This window comes from Protopterus annectens, chromosome 9.part0 (assembly GCF_019279795.1).
Source record: "Protopterus annectens isolate FY-2018-M chromosome 9.part0, PAN1.0, whole genome shotgun sequence".
Classification (NCBI taxonomy): Eukaryota; Metazoa; Chordata; order Ceratodontiformes; family Protopteridae; genus Protopterus; species Protopterus annectens.
The window spans coordinates 1,964,444,410-1,964,465,481 of NC_056743.1; the positions used below are offsets into that span (position 1 = coordinate 1,964,444,410).

Sequence of the window (21,072 nt, forward strand, 5' to 3'; positions counted from 1 at the left end):
AACTTGTTTTTTGGGTTTGTACTAGACACGGATCTTTTGCACAGTCTGTGTAGGGAGGAATTAAACCCTTTGACCGTTTTCTGCTTGCCGTCACTGTTTCTTGACGGTTAGAAGATCCATTCAGCTCAGTTCAACAGGAGTGGCAAATTGAGATTATATATTCACACAATGAAGTGCTGTTTACCATTTTTGACCATTTTTTATCAACTCTGTTGTGTTTGGCATCGAATTAAGTTACCAAAGGTATGTTTATAAGTACACATTTTTTTCAGACTTTACTACACGTAGCTGGAACTGAATGATTTATTTTTTGTGGGACTCACTCCACTTGCTTTATGTGATTATACTTCAAAGATTTCATATTTGGTTTTATGGCAGTACTAATGAACCGGTAGATACAGTAATTTATATGTTTGTTCACATTAAACCAATTTTTTGACATTTATTGATGTTTGATAATTATATCTCGTATCTGGGCATTTTTGTATTACGTTTTATAACTGAATGGGTGACTTAGTGATTTTGTTACCTTGTGAGGAACTATTAGCTTAATGAACAACTTTTTTTATGGAGAGGTGACTGCAACACCAGTTTATTGTAAATGTAATACCCTTCTAAAGAATTTTTATCATTATTCAAGTGGGAGATTCAACCGATACTTACACACCTTCACTTGGTTTAGTACACAGATTTAATTCTTCAGGGGGTATGTAGTGGTTTCACACAAGGTTGCAATTGTCGGTACTGAGGTTTTGTTTCCCTTAGGAGTATTTTCATAGTGCCTTCTGTAGAAGGTTGGGCGCCGGGCTGGCAACTCTACACCTTAAAACTCCACTGCCAATCATGAGCGGACATGTGATCCACTGTGGTGACCCCTAACCGGGAAAAGCTGAAAGAAGGAGGAGTATTTTCACACATTTAGTCCTAACATGGAAGTAAATCAAGAGGGCAGCTCACAACATGATGGTAAAGGACAACTAACACAATTAGTTGAACTATTAACTCACAAGATGGATGAGGTTTCCACATCACTTCAGTCATTGCTTTCTTCACAATGGCAGAATACAGTGGAAGATGTTAACGCAGTTGGACCTCAACCCAGTGTACCCTGTGATAGTAACAACAGACATTTGGTACAGGGGAATAATAATGAACCTACAGGCTACAGGCATGCATTTTCACAGAATGTTTCCCTTAACAATATCAATTTGGGCCCCCAGGTTGACTCGTGATTTTGATTTTTCTAGAAGGGTGGCCCAGTTGGATGATACCCAGATTACTTTGAAGTCCTGATTGAGGGATTTAGAAAAGAAGCTTGGATCCTACAAATTGAAAATGCTCTCACGACCAGTTGCTGATTATGAATTTGTCCAAGGAGCAGTTAAGTGATGCGACCATCCATCTGCTTAACAAAGGACTTACCTTTATTCCGTCCTTATGCTCAGATTTGAGCGAATTCGTAACAGACTGTTATTTGGAAGGAATGTGACTCTCAAAACGATCTTTGGTAGTGATAGCATGAACCAATGAGAGTCATTCAGATGACCGGAGTATGTTTGTACCGGTGAATCCTCCTCGGTAGAACTATTCTTACACCTATGTGAAAATGAAATTGGGAAGATCAGAGAGAAAACGAGCAGTAATGGCCACTTTCATAACATCACACCAAAGGAAAAAGAAGCATTGGATCAGTTGAGGGAAAGAGACGACTTTATTAAACCGGCTTATAAAGGAGGAGCCATCATCTTCATTCTTGTTACGATGGATATCAATAGTTTGTTTAGTGTGATCCCTAATGATTATGGCATTGAAGCCATCTGGGAATTCCTACACCAAGTTGGATCCGATGAAGACTTAGTATCTTCTGTAATTAAATTTGGAGAACAGTGTTTTTGTGTATGGCCAGGACTACTACTGGCAGACTTGGGGGGTAGCCATGGATACCCCCTGTGCTAATAGTTATTTGAATATTGTACTTGCTTATTGGGAACAAAGTAAGGTTCTTTGTGACTTGAATCCATGGAACACCAACCTATTTTATTATGGCCGTTTTGTGGACGATATTTTTATTCTGTGGAAACGTGATGAAAAACAGTTGACATCTTTTACTGACTACTTGAACTCGAGTACCCATTTTTTGGAGTTCAAAGTCGATTACTCTAAATAAGAAATATATTTTCTAGATGTCAACCTTGTTTACACCAGGATAGAGGTTTGAGCACCAGCCTACACAGAAAGGATACTTGCACCATAATAGTATGCATCCTGGTCATATATTCAGGAACATAATGGAAAATCAGGTACTACGCATTTTCAGACTCTGCACAAGTGACTCTGACTTTGACAGAGAATGCATTAGATTACAGGAAAGTCTACAGAATAGAGGTTATAAAGACAGAGAACTCAAGACTAAGTCTTAACATTGGAGAGCTAAGAGGAAATAAAGGGTGTCCCTATTTCTCGAGTAAATCTTCAAGTTATCCAGTAGCTAAAAAAGGATGGAAGATGAAGGATAACACACACTAAGATGCACTCTTACCAACAACACAGATTGTAAGGAAGTATGCAATATTAAAAGGTTTTGGCCAGTACTTACAGAGGATACCAAGATAAAAGAAATCGTTGGAGACGGCCCAAGCTTTTTATTCAAAAATAAAAAGAATATAAAAAGACTGCTTTGTAATAAAGATGGCTTTAGCCACAGGAAATTATCATCCAGGGAAGGCACGTTTAAATGTAGCAGTTGCAAAGCTTGTTCATTCATTGACAGCAGGAACAAATTTGTTCACCCTATTTCTGGCCGGTCCTACAACTTTAAAGTTTTTGCTAATTGTAATAGTCGGCACCTGGTTTATCTTGCTTCGTGCTGCTGTTGCAGTGTTTTTTATATTGGAAAAATGGACCAGCGACTGAAAGACAGAGTCCTAATCATCTAAGGGATGTAAGGAATCAAGATCTGAAGAATACTCTTGCCAGCCACATTTCTGTCTACCCTACACATAAGTTCATGTTTAAAGTTGTCGAATGTGTATCGGTTAATAACGGAGGAGGTGATGTAACAAATCACACTGAGACTTGCGAGTTAAGTTGGATTGTGAATTTAAGGGCTGACCAGCATCCTGGTTTAAACACCATGGTTCCGCTTAAGCCTGTTTTGAAAAACAGGAAGATAAGTATAGGCTGAAGTCTGAAGGCTTGTCTCATCTGCTGTGTGGGATCTGTGCTTCACCTATTGGATGGCTAAAAGGCGTCGTCCTTGATTTGACTGTCTGTTGGCGATGTCCTATTTTTAATCAGCAAGAGAGCTATAGGAAATTATGATCTGATGAAGGCTCTATGCCAAAAGCGCTTATCCGGTGATCCAGCTCTCATTTGCTAAGAGATTCTCTGTGTGTGTTTTTATATTTACTCTTTGAGAGTCCTATTAAAGCATTTATCTTTAGTTTTACTGTATCATTTTAACAGTTGCCTTTTTCTACTGGCCTTGGTGGTTTACTGAAAATTTATATTTTCATGTTAACCATCATGGGTTGGAATTATTAGAATTTATAGTCAAATTTAATAGCGATAGAATTACTGATTTAATCAATGACACAACCAATCTAGAATGGTTAATTATAAGTGACCTAGTGTTTTGTGAGTACCAACACAAATTTCACAGCATTTTTAGTTTTGTAGATGAACATGTATCCAGAACAATACAGAAAAAAGAAAAAAAGTTAGCTAGGGATAATGTCGAGTACAGGGAGGGTAGAGCTTATCCATTAGCCTGGGGTAGCGTGGACGACACGCATACCACCAGGGATGCTTTACTAGTATACCTACAAATGCCAATGTGACAGCTATGATTCCACTCCTGATGAGGTAGAGGCTGCCCCTTTAGGGATACAACAACAGAGTCCCCCACACGAATTGAGGAGATCAGAGAGAATTATAAATCAGACAACAAGGGGCTTTGTACCAGTACAGAAGGGCAGGTTCAACCAACAAAGAACTTATTTTCCCACAAGATAGATGTCAACCAGGCTGACAATAATAATATAAATATTCTTAATGTTGGGAGAAGAGGCAAAATTATAAGTCATAAGGGACTCCACATTTTTAATTATTAAGATGTGGAAATCAATACAACTCATTTTAAGTTGTTTCAAACAGGGCCCCAGAGGAGGCGCTTGGGAAAATAGACTTGAATATAAGGAGCTTCTCTGGCAGTTGAGGTTAGATGATACAGTTAAGCCTGGCCTCAATTAATTTGTTTCCTTACAACCTGTCTTTAGACTTAGAGCTGCAAAATTGCAAATGATTATACTATTATTGTTTAAATGTAGATGTTTGCAATATGAATTTTGTATTACTCTTTTTATAACCCAGATTTGATTTGAAAGAGCAAGTTTTAATTGACTTTTTAATATGTTTTTTAATGTTTCTGCTTCATGTACCTACATTTTTTAATTTTTGAATTAGGTGTCTTAATTTCTTGAGAAATCCTGAAAGAATTCTTTCCAGTTAGGTGCATTTATTTCTTGAGAAACCTTTGAACATTTTTTTTTGTAATAGACCAGTTCAAAGAAATGTTGCAAATCCGATTATTGTTTTGTATACAGGTCTATTGATTTAGTAGTATCCAATTAGCTTAATTTAATTGTTTTTACTTATTGGAACACCTAATTGGAATTGTTATTATACTGAAGTTCTATTTAAGCAGAATCTGTGTAAAAGTTGTTAGTTCTGAGGAAGTCAAGGGTTGGATGAAAGCGCGTAACTTTACTTTGCATTTTATTTGAATACGTTTTTTTCTTACTGGGTCATCGCCTGCTTTGTTGACTGCGACACTTCTATGATTAACAGTACAACAAAGCCCTCTTTTCCAGAGTATTAGCTGTTGGAGAAATCCTTAATAAAAGAATGGGGATGGATTGTGCTGCAGCACTGCATAAACAACCAGGTTTGGTCTTTGAAGTGTTGCTTTTATCCATGTAACTGCAAGATTAATCATAGTATCAGAAACTTACAGGCAGCTGTTATTTGTCTAAACAAGTCTTTGAAGTGATAACTATGAATTAGCACAACTGACAGCTTAACACTTAACGATGCTGTGCGGACGGAAGGAGGGTCTGGAAATTTTAAAGAACTTCAGCGTTGAAGACTTAACTGATGCAAGGTTGCAAGATACTTGAGGTCTCTGCCTGAAGGTCTTTAAGGGAGCCGGGGGAGGGGGGGGGGTCATCCAGTAACACATTTTACTTAAACAAGTAGCTTGGTTTCATATCTTGTATAGATGTGCATGACTTAAGCTGGACAAGCCAGCCTGCCCCATATTCTAAGATTCTTAGACTCCATCAGCATTCAACAGGCTTCTTCAAGCCACAGAAATGTTATTGAGCCTCCCACAGATATCTGAAAAGTGCATCGAGCCTAAAGACCATTCTTCAGATGCACACACGTATTCAAAATAACCAAGAACTGACATAAAGCATTATTCTTTTATCACTGATGTGCAGTCAGACACACTTATTCATTGACTGTTGCCCTGCATTTAGTCTGATCCTGTATGAGAATAATGTTGAGCAGTTATGTACACTGCATTTTCAGAGCTGATTGGCCTCCACCAAAGAGGCCTCTGTCTTCCCAGGGAGGCTAGTCCCAACATTTAAAAAACAGTGTTATTCAGGGGGGGTCCTTTCAGCTCTACTTAAATGATGCACACCTTTGGCCTTTTTGTCTTTCAGACTCTTACTTGCCCGCAAAGCAATATATTCTACCAGTTTGGGATTTATTTGAATTTTACAGGAAATCTAGTTGTCATTGTTTACTGTAGACATTTCTGGACCTTGTTTTTGTGGTAACAGTGACATCTGCTGGAAGGATCTCTGAACTTCATGTATCGGAATGCATTTTTTTCATATACAATACATCTTTGAAGTCAAGTCCTAAATTTATGACAAGGTGGCTTCTAATAGGATTTTGAATCAGTACATTCATTTTCTTTCCCGTTTCCCAGCACAAACCAAATGTAGAAACACAGTCTGAAGAAGTTCTTCATATTGTATGAAATGCAAATGCTTACTGTTTTTATTTTGAAAGAAAAATTATTCATTGCTCGTGTTTCACTGTTGCAGTCATTACATTTGGGTAATCTGCTGGTAGGTTGCCCTCAGTCGGCCTGAATTCCAAAGTCTTGGGTCCTGCGTCGGTTGCTGTCTCCTCTTCCATGACGTCAGGTCGTCAGGGGTATAAAACATGCAGCCGACGCCATTTTCTTTAGTCTTTCTTGCCGCGCGGTGCCCGAAGCAGAAGCATTTTGCAAGTGCCGGTCGGCCAACTACTGAAATATTCGAGTTTGAGTTTCAGAACCGAAGTCTTCACTAAAGCCAAGTACCCCGTTGGGGAAACTTTTTTCTTGCTTTTTACCGATGTCAGAAAAAGTTAATAATTGTATTACTTGTGGGAAGCAAATACCTCATAATGATTTCCATTTATACTGTATTCCTTGCCTAGGCCCTGATCACAACGTGCCTGGCTGTCAGTTTTGTGCTAGATTTAACCAATGCACTATTAAGCGTTGGTATATTTTTGCATCAAAGTATTTTGGAAACAGATTTAACTACCCAGAAATGTCTTCGGATAGCAATCCGACTACCAGAGTACATAAAAAACGCAAACAAAAGGACAGAGAAAGGCAGTCGAGATCCAAAACCGACGACGAAGCTTCTCCTAAGCCAGTCGCCAGTACTCAGTGAGGTGCTTTCGCAGCCCCTGATACCCGCTACCTTCGAGTCGCAGGCCTCTACCGACACCCATGTGGAGTCCGGCATGCCGCAAGATACTCAAGGTATTGGACCGACAGATGTTTCTCCCTCGGATGGGTTCGGAGCTGCTGAGCAGGCACCGGCTTCTGAGGGTGTATTCAGACCTCAACATTTGTATATCAAACCAACGACAGCTGCAAAACCAAAGACAAAAGCAACTTCTAAAACTAAAAAACCGACACGAGCCACGTGCACAGGCCTCTATGCCTAAAAAACCGATGATCAAAATTGCTGAAGACCTTATTACTTTGATCAGGGGTACCCATCCCCATCCTGATAAGAGGTCTAGACAAGACACTGATTATGAATCTTCAGATCAGGTTTCTATTTCTTCTGATTCCTTTTCTGATCAGGAATTATCTATACCTCCCTATGAGGATTCTGATGCTGAGGAGTCTATTCCATCTGCATCTCCTCCTGAGGATTATTCATTTGGTGAAACCTTGCATACTTTGAGGGAGCATTTTCACTGGGAGAGTCAAGACTTCTCAGAATCAAAAAAGAGGCTCAGAGATTTCCTCCTTCTCCCTCAGCACAGGCCTTTAACCATTCCCCCTGTTTTAGACATTGTGGATAGGGTTGCCAGATGTCCGGTTTTTGACCGGACTGTCCGGTTTTTTGAAAAGTTGTCCGGTTAGAAATTCCATTCAAAACCGGACTTTGGTTTTGTTTTTAAATTTTGCGGCGCTGACGCTGATGTCATCACATGCGCAATGACATCAGGTTCCTCAGGGCTACCAGCCTGTCGGAATTGAGCTCAAGGAGCTCACTTCGGTAGTGTGAGCGGGAAGCAGAAGCCAGCATTTAAGGAAGGCAGCATTTTCAGAATGCAAGCGAGCAACAAGAGTTCAATTTTGATCGTAGTGGCAGCGCTTTGGATAGTGTTTAACTTCAAACGGGGACTGCACAGCAGAAGCTATTACTATTTTTGGAGGAAGTGTATCGGCAACCAGAGTGAGGTGAAGCTTCAGAATTTTCCTGCCGCCTCTAGAAGCATCTCTCTGGCTACATAGAAATGTCAGTCTGTCAAAAGCTTTTTGCTGAACAAGACCGATCCCATTTGGGGACCCCTTCCTGTTATAAATACTTATGGAATTTTTTTCTGATGTACCTTAGAAACCAACAAAAATAATTTCTGGTATTCCACATTAAGAATATTGGCCTTTGTCAGGATTGCTTCGTACATAGTTCTGCACTGTTTACATGGATTATTTTAAAAATTTGTGTGAAAAACTGTGATTTTTAAGTAATTTAAGCTGTGCTCTAACAGTCAGAATATGACTTTTGGATCTACTGATGTTTTTAACTGAATTAGGGCTTTCTTATTTCTGAGAGAATATATGTTCTTTGATTATTTTCAATGTACTGCTTGTGTTTACTAGTGTGGTTTTTTTTTTTGGCCTTTGAGGCTTTTTTGCTAACTAAGTGAATACTTACCTTGCCTTGGGATAGTAGACTGTCCACTGAACACTCTTCATAAAGGAGTATTCTTAGAAAAAAAGAAGCAAAAACTTAATTGTAGGCAGATGATCAAGATTGTTTCTGTATACAAGACAAGTGTCTACGGCTGTGAGAGTTTTGCAGTTGATCAGTTCTGGGAGCTATTAGCCTTTTTACAGTTCTAGTGCAGGTATTGCCAGAGTTCAGTTCAAACTTAAATATAATATAATCACCCCTGACACTTTATAACATCTCAGCTTTAGTATTTCAAATTTAAACTAGAGGTGATATATGGGATATTGTGTTATTAGCTCCACTGGATTTACTTTCAGATTGTATAGCAGTGTACTAGAAGCCAGACCATATGACATACATACAACAGTCTGAGTAAGGCTTGAGGTGCCAAATATTTAAACACAAATAGATATAACTTGCAGGTTTAAGACATTTTCTGGCAGTATGATCATGGCAGTATCACACTTGATTCATGAAGAAAACCCCTAGAATGATCTTCCATTGCATGTGCACTTAGAGATAAAAATGGAATGGAAAGAAGGACAGTGGTATTACTCTTATAAACCTTGAAAGTTGCTAAAGTAACATGATTTGTAATCACTGCAGAATAAAGCACAAGACAGTATGCAGAGTGAGAGTTTTTAACAGTGGTTATGGCAACTGGGGAGAAATAGTCTGAAAGCAGGCATCCAGAACAGAAAAAGAGGGCGTTCCCATCAACTGGTGTCATGATGAGGTCACAAAATGGGTGGGGCGTGGATGGGAGAGTGGGTGGGAATGGGCGGAGTTATGGGTGATGCAAGGGGCGTGACCTTAGTCCAGTTTTAGCCACAAAGAAAGCTGGCAACCCTAATTGTGGATGATGTGTTTTCGGAGTCAAGCTTGTCCCCTGACTCCTTACCTCCAGCTCCCAATAAGCCTGACAGATATTACAGGGTCCCTGACTCACATAAATTTTTATTTAGAAACCCTGCTGCTGATCCTGAAACTATTTCACAGGGTCCAAAGGGAGTTAAGGCCTCGACAGCAAAAAAATCCTACCCCCTCTGACAGAGATTCAAGGGCACTGGACAGATGGGGAAAAAAGGTTTATACATCTGCAACCTTGGCAATCAGGGCCTTTTGTCAATTTCATATGCTTAAGTACCAACAACATGATATGGGATTGCTGAAATAGAAAATGATGTTCATTTCAGAATGTGCAGAAAATAAAGAATTGCAGGGATTATTGCATGCAGCTGAACAAGTTGGAAAGCATACTTTGCAATGTGGTTTTGATTACTTAGAGGCCTATTGCAGGGCCGCAGTTACTAGATCTGTGATTAGGAGGCATGCCTGGTTAAAGGAACAAAATGTACCTGTTCATGTTAAAGCTAAATTGCTAGATGCACCTTTACAGCATGATTCTCTGTTTGGTATTAAGGCAGAAGAAGTTTGAAAGAAAATGGAAGACAGAGGTTAGTGTATGCAAACTGTTAAAGACTTCTTACAAGTGCAGCCAACAAGATTCAGTAGACACTGGCCTACCAAAAATTGGTCCTTTACTGTGTCAGACAGAGCTCAAAGGGGCAAATCCAGATGCCCTAAGGGTTCCGGATACCAGGCGCAAGATTCATACAGGTCAAAGCAGTGGAGTGCTTCCACCTCCAAATCTGGAGGAGATAAAGCGCAAACCTACAGAAAGCAATCCCAATGACTTCCCTCTGCCTTCACCAAGCACTTATCTTTTGGCAACACCCATAGAGGGAAAATTAGCACTTTTTGCTCAAAATTGGCAGTTGATAATCCAGTACAAGTGGGTACTAAACATCTTATCACAGGGATACAGATTCCATTTCCACACTCTGCCAATGGCAAATGGTTGGCCAGATCTGCCAAAAGTCAGTGGGCAGAGGCACAGAGATAGGTTACGTCCCTCATGGATATGTAGGCCATTCAGCCAGTACCAGAACAGGAAAATGGACAAGGTTTTTACTCAAGACTGTTCTTGGTACCCAGAAAGGACAAGGCCTGGTGGCCAATACTGGATTTATTGATTTTGAACACATACCTGGACATTCCAAAATTCAAAATGATGACTTTGCAACAGCTTCTGTCCATGCTGGGCAAGAATGCTTGGCTGGTGACTTTAGATATAAAAGAGGCATATCTGCATTTCCCAGTAAGACAATCGTGCAGAAGATACCTCCGATTCAAGGCTGGCTTAATGCATTACCAATTCTCTGCACTGCCCTTTGGCTTATCTACTGCGCCCAGGGTCTTTACAAATTGCCTGGCACCAGTAATTGCATTTTTCAGACAAATATATCCTTACTTGGACAACTGTCTCATTCAAGCAGAGAACAAGGACACTCTTTTTTGACACCTGGCATCTGTGAAAAGGCTTCCAACATGCCTAGGGTACACAATAAACGAAAAGAAATCACAACTGGTGCCCTCTCAAAAGGTAACATTCCTGGGTGCAAGCTTGAATACAACTGCCCAGATGGCTTACCTCACACCAGACAAGCAAAAGCAACTGACTACTTACTTCAAACCGATGGCAACAAAAACAGTCTTCTGCAAGACAAATTCTGCAGGCTCTGGGCTTCATGGCATCCTGCATACTACTGATTCCATATGCAAGACTGCATATGAGGAAACTTCAGTGGTACCTAAAAAGTTTATGGAGTCAACATTCTCACAGTCTGGAAACAATGATTCCTCTCATTCCCTGCCTGCAACAGGAGTTTCTATGGTGGGCAAAGGCATGTCACCAAAACCTGGGACGGCCATTCACTCTACCCCCTGCCAGCCAAACCATAACAACAGATGCATCAGATTATGCCTGGGGGGCCCACATGGCAGGAAGATGCATTCAGGGCATATGGTCACCAAAACAAATGCATCTGCATATCAACCAGAAAGAGATGCTAGCTGTTCAAAATGCCCTAACAGCCTTCAAGGACTTACTTCATCCAGGACAACTACTGATAAAGATGGACAACACCACAGTCATGTGGTATATAAACAAGCAGGGGGACACACACTCATACCCCCTCTGCAGATTAGCCATAGCATTGTGGAACACAGCTTTGACCTACCAAATACATCTTCAAGCTCAGTTCCTGCCAGGAAAACAAAACACTCTGGCAGACGATTTAAGCAGAAACCTTATGGATCCTCACAAGTGGAAACTAAATCCACAAGTATTCAGCATGATAACAGAGAAATGGGGAGCCCAGACATAGATCTATTTGCCTCTCCTCAAAATTATCAGTTGAAAAGATTCTGCACAAGGACTTATCACAGACAAACATGGAAAGTGGATGCCCTATCCTTCAGTTGGAAAAACCTATCCGTTTACGCCTTTCCACCTCTGCCTCTTCTTCCCAAGGTCCTCCTAAAAGTCAGACAAGAGAAACCAAAGATGATACTAATTGCCCTGGACTCGCCCCACCAATACTGGTACCCAGTCCTAAGGAACTTGTCTCAATACCCAGCTTGGACCTTGCCTCAAAGACCACAACTACTGTCCCAGCAAAACAGTCAAATCCTGCTCAATCAACTACAGACTCTGAACCTGGCAGCATGGCTGATCATGTAGTCATACAAACAACACCTCTCAGTAAAGCTGTGATGGATGCCATTTTGGAAGCCAGAAGGCCTAGTACTAGAAAATCTTATGCTGACAAATGGAAGAGATTCTGTGCTTGGAATCGAGCACAAAGAACTGATACAGCAGAACCAAATATTCCAATACATAACTGAGATGCTTGACAAAGGCCTATCTTTCTCATCAATTAAAATCCATGCCTCGGAAATTTCGGCTCATTACAATATAGAGCCACCAATCTTTTCTCATCCTTTACTAAAGCAGTATCTTAGAGGAGCCAAAAATTTAAGGCCTCCTAGAAGATCACCATTGCCTGCATGGGACCTCAATTATGTGTTGGAAAAGCTCACCCTGCCTCCATTTGAACCAGCTGCTACCGCTGATATAAAGTTCTTATCATGGAAAACAGCTCTGCTACTAGCAATTACTTCAACAAGAAGAGTTTCAGAGCTACAGGCCCTCATGGCTATAGAGCCTTTTATCATATTTTACCCAGACAGGGTATCTCTGAGGACAAATCCTATTTTTATGCCTAAGGTGGTTTCCAGTGTGGCTCTTAACCAAACATTTCATCTGCCAACCTTTTATCCAAATCCGCAGAACAAGGGGGAGAGAATTCTGCATTCCTTGGACGTACACAGACAACTAAGATTCTACTTAAGCAGGACTAAAGCTCTAAGAAAAACTGAGTAATTACTAGTGACGTGCTGCAGGATCAGAGGGCAAGGCTGTTTCAAAGCAGACAATTTCAAAGTGGATAAGCCACTGCATCCGTTTCTGCTACTAACACCATGGTAAACCTGTGCCCAAGGGCAGTAGGTCTCATTCCACCAGGACTGCAGCTACTTCAGCAGCCTTTCTAAGGGGAGTACCAACTAAAGACATTCTAGAGGCTGCTACTTGGAGTTCTGTTCACACCTTTACAAAGCATTAGCATTTTCCTCTTTACTCTAAATCCAGAGCAGGCTTTGCCACTGCAGTGCTGCAGGGCCTTATAGCCGCTCCTAATGCTGTTTAGCTCCTGCCCCCCAACCATAGCTTTGGGATTCTACCCAAATGTAATGACTGCAACAGTGAAACACGAAGAACATAGTACAGTTGTGTACACTTACCATAAATGTAGATGTTCAAGTGTATTCACTGTTGCAGTCCAGGTTTGGTGTATTTGCTTTTAGATGAAGGTGAAGTTTATATTGATGCATGTGTGTGTGTGTGTGTGTGTGTGTGTGTGTGTGTGTGTGTGTGTGTGTGTGTGTGTGTGTGTGTGTGTGTGTGTGTGTGTGTGTGTGTTTGTGTGTGTGTGTGTATGTATATATATATATATATATATATATATATATGTATGTATATATTATTTTTGCTACCTTTTTGGGGGCACCTGACATCGGGGGCAAGAAAAACTAAAGAAAATGGCGTCAGCTGCATGTTTTATACCCCTGACATTATGGAGGAGGAGACAGCAACCGACGCAGGACCCAAGACTTTGGAATTCAGGCCGACTGAGGGCCACCTGCCAGCAGATTGCCCAAATGTAATGACTGCAACAGTGAATACACTCGAACATCTACATTTATGGTAAGTGTACACAACTGTACTTTCTATCTTGTGTGTTTCTGCTTTCTCTGTACTTTAAAAGCTTTGGTCATTGCAGTTTGGTTCTGTTTGCTTATACATAAACAGCTAAGGTTCTTCTACACAGGGAGGGATGCTTCTTTCAGAAAGGTAAATCAGATTATAGTATATGCAAAGCACAAACAGAAAGTCAGCAGTTACACTGCTGCAGTCATTACACTTGGGTTATCCTGCCGTCAAGCGGTCCCGCAGTCGGCCGGAGTTCCAAAGTCTTGGTCTGGCGTCGGTTCTTCCCTGACGTCAATGCGCCAGGGATGTATAAGATGCATCCAACGCCATTTTCTTCAGTCTTTCTTGCCGCGCGGTGCCCGAAGCAAAAGCAGTTCGCAAGTGCCGGTCGGCCGACTCCTGATATTTTCAAAGTCAAATTTCAGATCCGAAGTCTTCAATAAAGCTAAGTACCCCTGTTGGGGAAACTTTTTTCTTGCCTCAGACCGATGTCAGAAAAAGTTAATAATTGTATTTCTTGTGGGAAGCAAATACCTCATAAGGACTTCCACTCGTACTGTATTCCATGCCTAGGCCCTGATCACGACGTCACTAGTTGTCGGTTTTGTGCTAGATTTAACAAACGCACTATAAAATGACGTTTTGATTTGCTTTGCACTACTTTGGCCGAAGGTTCAATTGTACTATGCCGTCGGAACAACCGACGACTGCAATTCTTAAAAAACGCAAAGACAAGGATAAAGACAGACATCCGAGGTCCAAAACCGACGACAAAGCCTCTTCTAGGCCAGTCGCCGGTTCTCAGGCGCTTTTGCAGCCCCTGACACCCGCTACCTCAGAGCCACAGGCTGCCTCAGACTCCCACGTGGAGACAACTAGGCCTCTGGAAACTCAAGGTATTGGGCCTACGGAAACTAATCCCTCAGATGGGTCCGGAGCCGCTGAGCAGGCATCGGCTTCTGATGGTGTTTTCAGACCTTCACAACTTACCATTAAAGACAAAGAAGCAAGTACAGCATTCTCCTGGACAGTCCTCCATGCCTAAGAAACAGATGCTTAAAATGGCCGAAGACCTAATTACTCTAATCAGGGGTTCCCATCCCCCTCCTGAGGAAAGGCCTAGGCAGGATACAGACTATGATTCCTCTGATAAGGTTTCCATTCCTCTGATTCCTCTTCAGACCAGGGATGCTCTCTACCGCCCTATGAGGACTCTGATGCTGAAGAATCTATCCCTTCAGCCTCTCCTCCTGAGGATTACTCTTTTGGGGAAACTTTACATACCATGAGGGAGCATTTCCATTGGGAAAATCAGGATTATTCAGAATCCAAGAAAAGGCTCAGGGACTTCCTTTTATTGCCTCAGCACAGGCCCCTGGCTATTCCGCCTGTGTTAGTTATTGTGGATGATGTGTTCTCTGAATCCAGCTTCTCTCCTGATTCTTTGCCCCCTGCACCAGCCAAGCCAGATAGGTATTATAGAGTTGCTGACTCTCACAAGTTTCTTTATAAAAACCCTTCTGTTGACCCAGAAACCATTTCCCAGGGTCCCAAAGGGGTTAAGGCTTCCATTGCAAAAAATCCAGTCCCCTCTGACTGAGATTCTAGAGCATTGGATAGATGGGAGAAGAAAGTTTACACTTCTGCAACTTTAGCAGTAAAGGCTTTAAATTGCCAGTTTGACATGCTTTAAGTACCAACAATATTTAATGGCTCAGTTAAAACAGAAAATGCTTGCAAGCTCAGAAGCTCCTGACTATAAAGAAATGCAGGATTTATTGCATGCAGTTGAACAGGTGGGAAAACATACTCTGCAATGTGGTTTTGATTCTTTAGAGGCCTCTTGTAGAGCCGCAGTTACAGGTTCTGTGATTCGAAGACATGCTTGGTTAAAAGAACAGAGTTTACCTGTTAAGGCAAAATTAGTGGATGCTGCTTTACAGCATGATACCTTGTTTGGTGTTAAGGCAGAAGAGGTGTTAAAGAAAATGGAGGATAAAGCTAAATCTATGCAAACAGTCAAACATTTCTTACAGGTACAGCCACCTCGATTTAGCAGAAATTGGCCTACAAAGAATTGGTCCTTTCCAGTGTCAGACAGGCCACAGAGAGGCAGATACAGACGCCCAAGAGGCAGATCTCAACTCCAAGGCTCTAACAGACAACGACAGTGGGGTACCTCTACCCAAAAAGGAGGTGAGAACAAGTCTCAACCTTACAGGAAACAGTCCCAATGACTTCCCCCTTCGTATGCCAAGCACTTCCCTTTTGGCAGCCCCCTTAGGGGGAAAACTAGCACTTTTCTCTCAAAATTGGCAAACAATCAGCCAAGACAAATCGGTTCTGAATATTGTGTCTCAAGGTTACAGGTCCCACTTTCACACTTTACCAAGGCTAAAAGGAATGCCAAACCTGCCACAAAATCAATGGGCAGAGGCTCAAAAACAAATTTCAGCCCTCATGGACCCTAGAGCCATTCAAAAAGTACCACAGCAGGAACAAGGACAAGGATTTTACTCAGGACTCTTCCTGGTCCCCAGAAAGGACAAAGCCTGGAGACCTATACTAGAACTTTCAACTCTAAATACTTACCTGGAAGTTCCGAAATTCAAAATGTTGACACTACAGCAGCTTCTTCCCATGCTGGGCAAGAAGGCTTGACTTGTTACTTTGGACCTCAAAGAGGCATACCTGCATGTCCCTATCAGACAAGATTGCAGAAGATACCTCGGATAAAAAGCTGGTACAATGCACTACCAATTCTCTGCACTGCCCTTTGGCTTATCTACTGCGTCCAGGGTCTTTACAAAGTGCCTGGCACCAGTAATTGCATTTTGCAGACAAAAAGGAATTCAAATATATCCATACCTGGACGACTGCCTCATTCAAGCAGAGAGAAAGGACATTCTTCTAAAGCATCTGGCGTTTGTAAAAAGGTTGCTAATTTCTCTAGGGTACACAGTAAACGAAAAGAAGTCAAAACTAGTGCCCTCACAACAGATGATCTTCCTGGGTGCCAGCTTAAATACAACAGCCCAGATGGCTTATCTCACGCCAGACAAACAAGGACAACTGACTCAATATTTTCAATTACTGGCAAAAAAGTCCCATCTCCCTGAAAGAAAAATCCTGCAGGCCCTGGGATTCATGGCATCCTGCATACTACTAATTCCATATGCCAGACTGCATATGAGGAAATTACAGTGGTACCTAGAAAGTGTTTGGACTCAACACTCTCACAGTTTAGAAGCAGTAATACCAATAATTCCCTGCCTACGACAAGAGTTTCGATGGTGGGCACAGGCATGTCACCTCAATAAGGGTCAGCCTTTCACTCTACCCACAGCCAGGCAGACTCTAACAACAGATGCTTCGGATTACGCCTGGGGAGCACACATGGCAGGAAAATGTATTCAGGGCAAGTGGACCACAGACCAAATGCATCTTCACATCAATCAAAAAGAGATGTTGACTTTTCAAAATGCCCTAACAGCTTTCAAGGACCTTCTGCATCCAGGACAATTATTATTAAAGACAGACAACACCACAGTAATGTGGTACATAAACAAGCAAGTGGGCACTCATTCTTATCCCCTATGCAGGCAGGCCATGACCTTGTGGAACACAGCTCTAACTTACCAAGTTCATCTGAAAGTACAATTCCTGCCAGGAAAGTAAAATACTCTGGCAGACGATCTAAGCAGAAATATCATGGACCCTCACGAATGGAAATTGAATCCACAAATCTTCGGCATGGTAACACAAAAATGGGGATGCCCAGACATAGATCTTTTTGCCTCCCCACAGAATTGCCAACTACAAAAATTCTGCACAAGGACTTACCACACACAAGCATGAAAAGTGGATGCTCTTTCGTTCAGCTGGAAAAGCCTAAAAGTTTATGCCTTCCCACCACTGCCTCTCCTTTCAAAGGTACTCCTAAAAGCCAGACAAGAAAAACCACAGATGATCCTGATTGCTCCAGACTGGCCACACCAGTACTGGTTCCCAATCTTAAAGAACTTAGCTCAAGGCCCACCAGGGATTTTGCCTCATATTTCACACCTTCTGTCTCAACAAAACAATCAGATCCTGCACGGTCAGCTCAAAACCCTAAACCTGGCTGCATGGCAGATTCATTAGTCAAACAGGCAACACCCCTCTCTCTAAAGCTGTTATGGATGTCATTTTGGAGGCCAGGAGGCATAGCACCAGGAAATCTTACTCAGAAAAATGGAAGAGATTCTGTGCCTGGAACCAGGCTCAAAGCCTTGACCCTCTTGTCCCAAACATTCCTCAGATTTTACAATACTTAACTGAGATGCTGGACAAAGGCCTATCCTTCTCATCAATTAAGATCCACGCCTCTGCCATTTCAGCACATTACAACACGGATCCTCCTTTATTCTCTCATCCCTTGCTAAAGCAGTACCTCAGAGGGGTTAAAACATAAGACTGCCCCGGAGAGCACCAACACCAACTTGGGACCTCAATTTTGTTTTGGGAAAACTGACCCTGCCACCTTTTGAGCCAGCCAATACAGCCAATCTAAAATTTTTATCATGGAAAACAGCTCTGCTCCTGGCAGTAACTTCAGCATGAAGAGTCTCAGAGCTACAGGCATTAATGGCAGTGGAACCTTTTATAATTTTTCATCAGGACATGGTTTCTTTAAGGACAAACCCTACCTTTATGCCAAAGGTGGTATCTAATGTGGCTCTTAACCAAACTATCCATTTGCCAACTTTTTATTCAAACCCCCAGAATAAAGGGGAGAAACTTCTGCACTCTTTGGACATACACAGGCAGCTACACTTCTACTTGGACAAAACAAAATCTTTCAGGAAAACTGAGCAACTGTTTGTAGCATATGCCCCAGGATCACAGGGCAAGGCTATCTCAAAGCAGACTATATCCAAATGGATAGGACACTGTATTTGTTACTGCTACACACAGCATGGAAAACCAGTCCCTAATAACATTAGGCCACATTCTACCAGAGCAACAGCCACTTCAACAGCCTTTCTCAGAGGAGTACCAACCAAGGATATTTTGGAGGCTGCAACTTGGAGTTCAGTGCACACCTTTACCAAGCATTACCACTTGCCTCTTTACTCTAAATCCAGAGTAGGATTTGCCACTGCAGTTCTGCAGGGCCTCATAGCCAATCCTAACTCTTTATAGACCAGCCACCCAACCTTAGCTTTGGGATTCTACCCAAGTGTAATGACTGCAGCAGTGTAACATGATGAACATAGTACAGTTTTGTACCTACCATAAATGTAGATGTTCGAGTGTTCACACTGCTGCAGTCCAGGTTACCCTCCCTCCATCCCCTCTGTCCTAGCTGGACTTATCTATACCTTTTTGTCCTATACAACCTTTGTGGTATATTTGCTTGTAACTGAAGGTATTGTTTTTATTTTTTTATATATGTTTTATTAGCAGTATGTATTGCCTACCTACATGGGAGCACCTGACTTCTGGGGCAAGAAAAACTGAAGAAAATGGCGTCGGATGCATCTTATATACCCCTGGCACACTGACGTCAGGGAAGAAGCGACAGCAACCGATGCCGGACCAGGACTTTGGAACTCTGGCCGACTGCGGGACCGCCTGACGGCAGGGTAACCCAAGTGTAATGACTGCAGCAGTGTGAACACTCGAACATCTACATTTATGGTAGGTACAAAACTGTACTTTTCTGTGTGTCTGAGACATTGTATTACTTTTTATGATGTGTGTTTGACCACATCAGAAAGTCCTGAGAGCCCATTCCTCTATGCCAGAACCAACCAATCTGCATTCTTTAAAAAAAAAAAAAAAAAAAAAAAAAAAGGATGCCCAAAATCTGTAAGGCTACTACCTGGCAAGGTGTTCAGTGTTCATCTGAAGGGAGAACAGAATTTGTAGATCACTATCCATTTGTCACAGCCATACCTTTCAACTGTCCATATTTTTTCAGTATTTCCGCATTTTTACCCCATATTTTTGTAGTTTTCCTCATAAAATTTGTGGTTTCTGGCAAACTGTTGAGGATTAAAGTAGCTAAATAACAGACATTTCAGATTTGGATTTCATTTTCATCAGAAAATGCATGCTAATGTAAAATCTGCAATTCCAGCAACTTTCTAAGTTTATAAGAGCAACTTTTAAAGTCTTTCCCAATTTTGGGGCCTTTGTCACTCTTGTGGTTTTGTCCACATCTCTTGCACTAAGAGGTTGAGATGTTTGGTCACAGCCTTTATTAGTTTTGCTGCTCCCATTTGGAAGGCAACTTTTTGTGGGTGAAGGTAAAGTTCTTTACTTGAACTGCAAGCCAACTTACCTTTTCAGGCATACCTGTCTACCTCAAATATCTGGACAAAGCCGTAAATAATGGGGGGAACAAAGGCCCAAAAATATCGACAATTTTTAAATATTGCCCTTATGAACTTAGAAAGTTGATAGAATAATATGTTTTGTATTAGCATGACTTTTCTGAAGGATACAGAGTCTGAAACTCAAGTGTCATATTTTCTGACTTCAATCCTAGATTTTTCAGAAAACCAAAAAAATTATGAGGAACAGATCAAAAACTGAGGTAAAAATCTAGACATTCTGTGAAAATCAGGATAGTTGAGAGGTATGTTTCCAGGTATACTTAAGTGAGACTGTGCGGCCATTGGCTGATAGAACAATGCAAATACTACTGGGAAATGTTATGATGATGATGGACAAGCCCAGTTAAAAATGTGTCACTCAGTTGGATATTTTCTGTACTTATGTCCTGTTTCCTTGATACTGTAATCATGTTAGTGAGAAATAGAAGTGGCTCTTTCAAAAAGAGCTCTGTTTCTCTTTGACAAACAGTGATAAGCTTGTTTTCTTGAATTTGTTGTCGTTTTTTACACAGTACAGCACCAAAGGAAAAAATGTCTGTGCATTAGAAAAGTTAATTGGATATATTTCTGAATCTTCACTTATTCAGTGATGTTATTATTTTATTTTGGCTCTACAGGCATGCAGTGAGTTTACGACACATGTGTTGAATCTTCTTCGTGAGCAGAGTCGTACCAGGCCTGTTTCACCAACAGAAATTGAGCGCATGGTGAACATTATTCACAATAAATTCAGCACCATCCAGATGCAGTTGAAACAGAGCACATGTGAGGCTGTAATGATTCTTCGCTCACGATTCCTTGATGCAAGGTATGGTATTTATTTATTTATTTTATTTTTTATTTTATTTCAGTTTGATTACCGGGAAGTCCACTGGGCCAGTGGTGTGCCCATTTTCAGTGTAGGCCCAGGGAGAAAACCTCCAAATAAGCAATATGGTTACAAAGGTTACATAATGCAATGGAAATACATACATATATGGTTACGAAGGTTACATAAAGTGTTGGTAAATACATATATAAGGTCATGCAGTCAGGTACAGGTGGATAGTTTGACACTGAAATGCAATTTTGACATAGGTAGAACAGTTAGTAGGTATTTTCATTCAGAACAGTAAGTTTAGACTCACTGGGCAATAAGCATCAGTGAATTACTTGATATTTACAATATATACAATACTTGGAGTTGAGAGAGAGAGATTGTTTAGTCTGAGAAAGTTAGCTAGATTAGTTGGGAGAATAGAAAAGAGGT

General features: G+C 41.3%; 1 protein-coding gene across 1 annotated transcript in view; it reads left to right on the plus strand.

Moving 5' to 3' along the window:
• Positions 1-21,072, plus strand: part of LOC122812358 (pre-B-cell leukemia transcription factor 1-like) — a 1,042,107-nt gene that overhangs the window by 649,656 nt on the left and 371,379 nt on the right. The window contains exon 4 of the mRNA XM_044084783.1: positions 20,441-20,631. Coding sequence (XP_043940718.1) covers positions 20,441-20,631 — 191 coding nt within the window. The remainder of the gene's footprint in view (positions 1-20,440; positions 20,632-21,072) is intronic.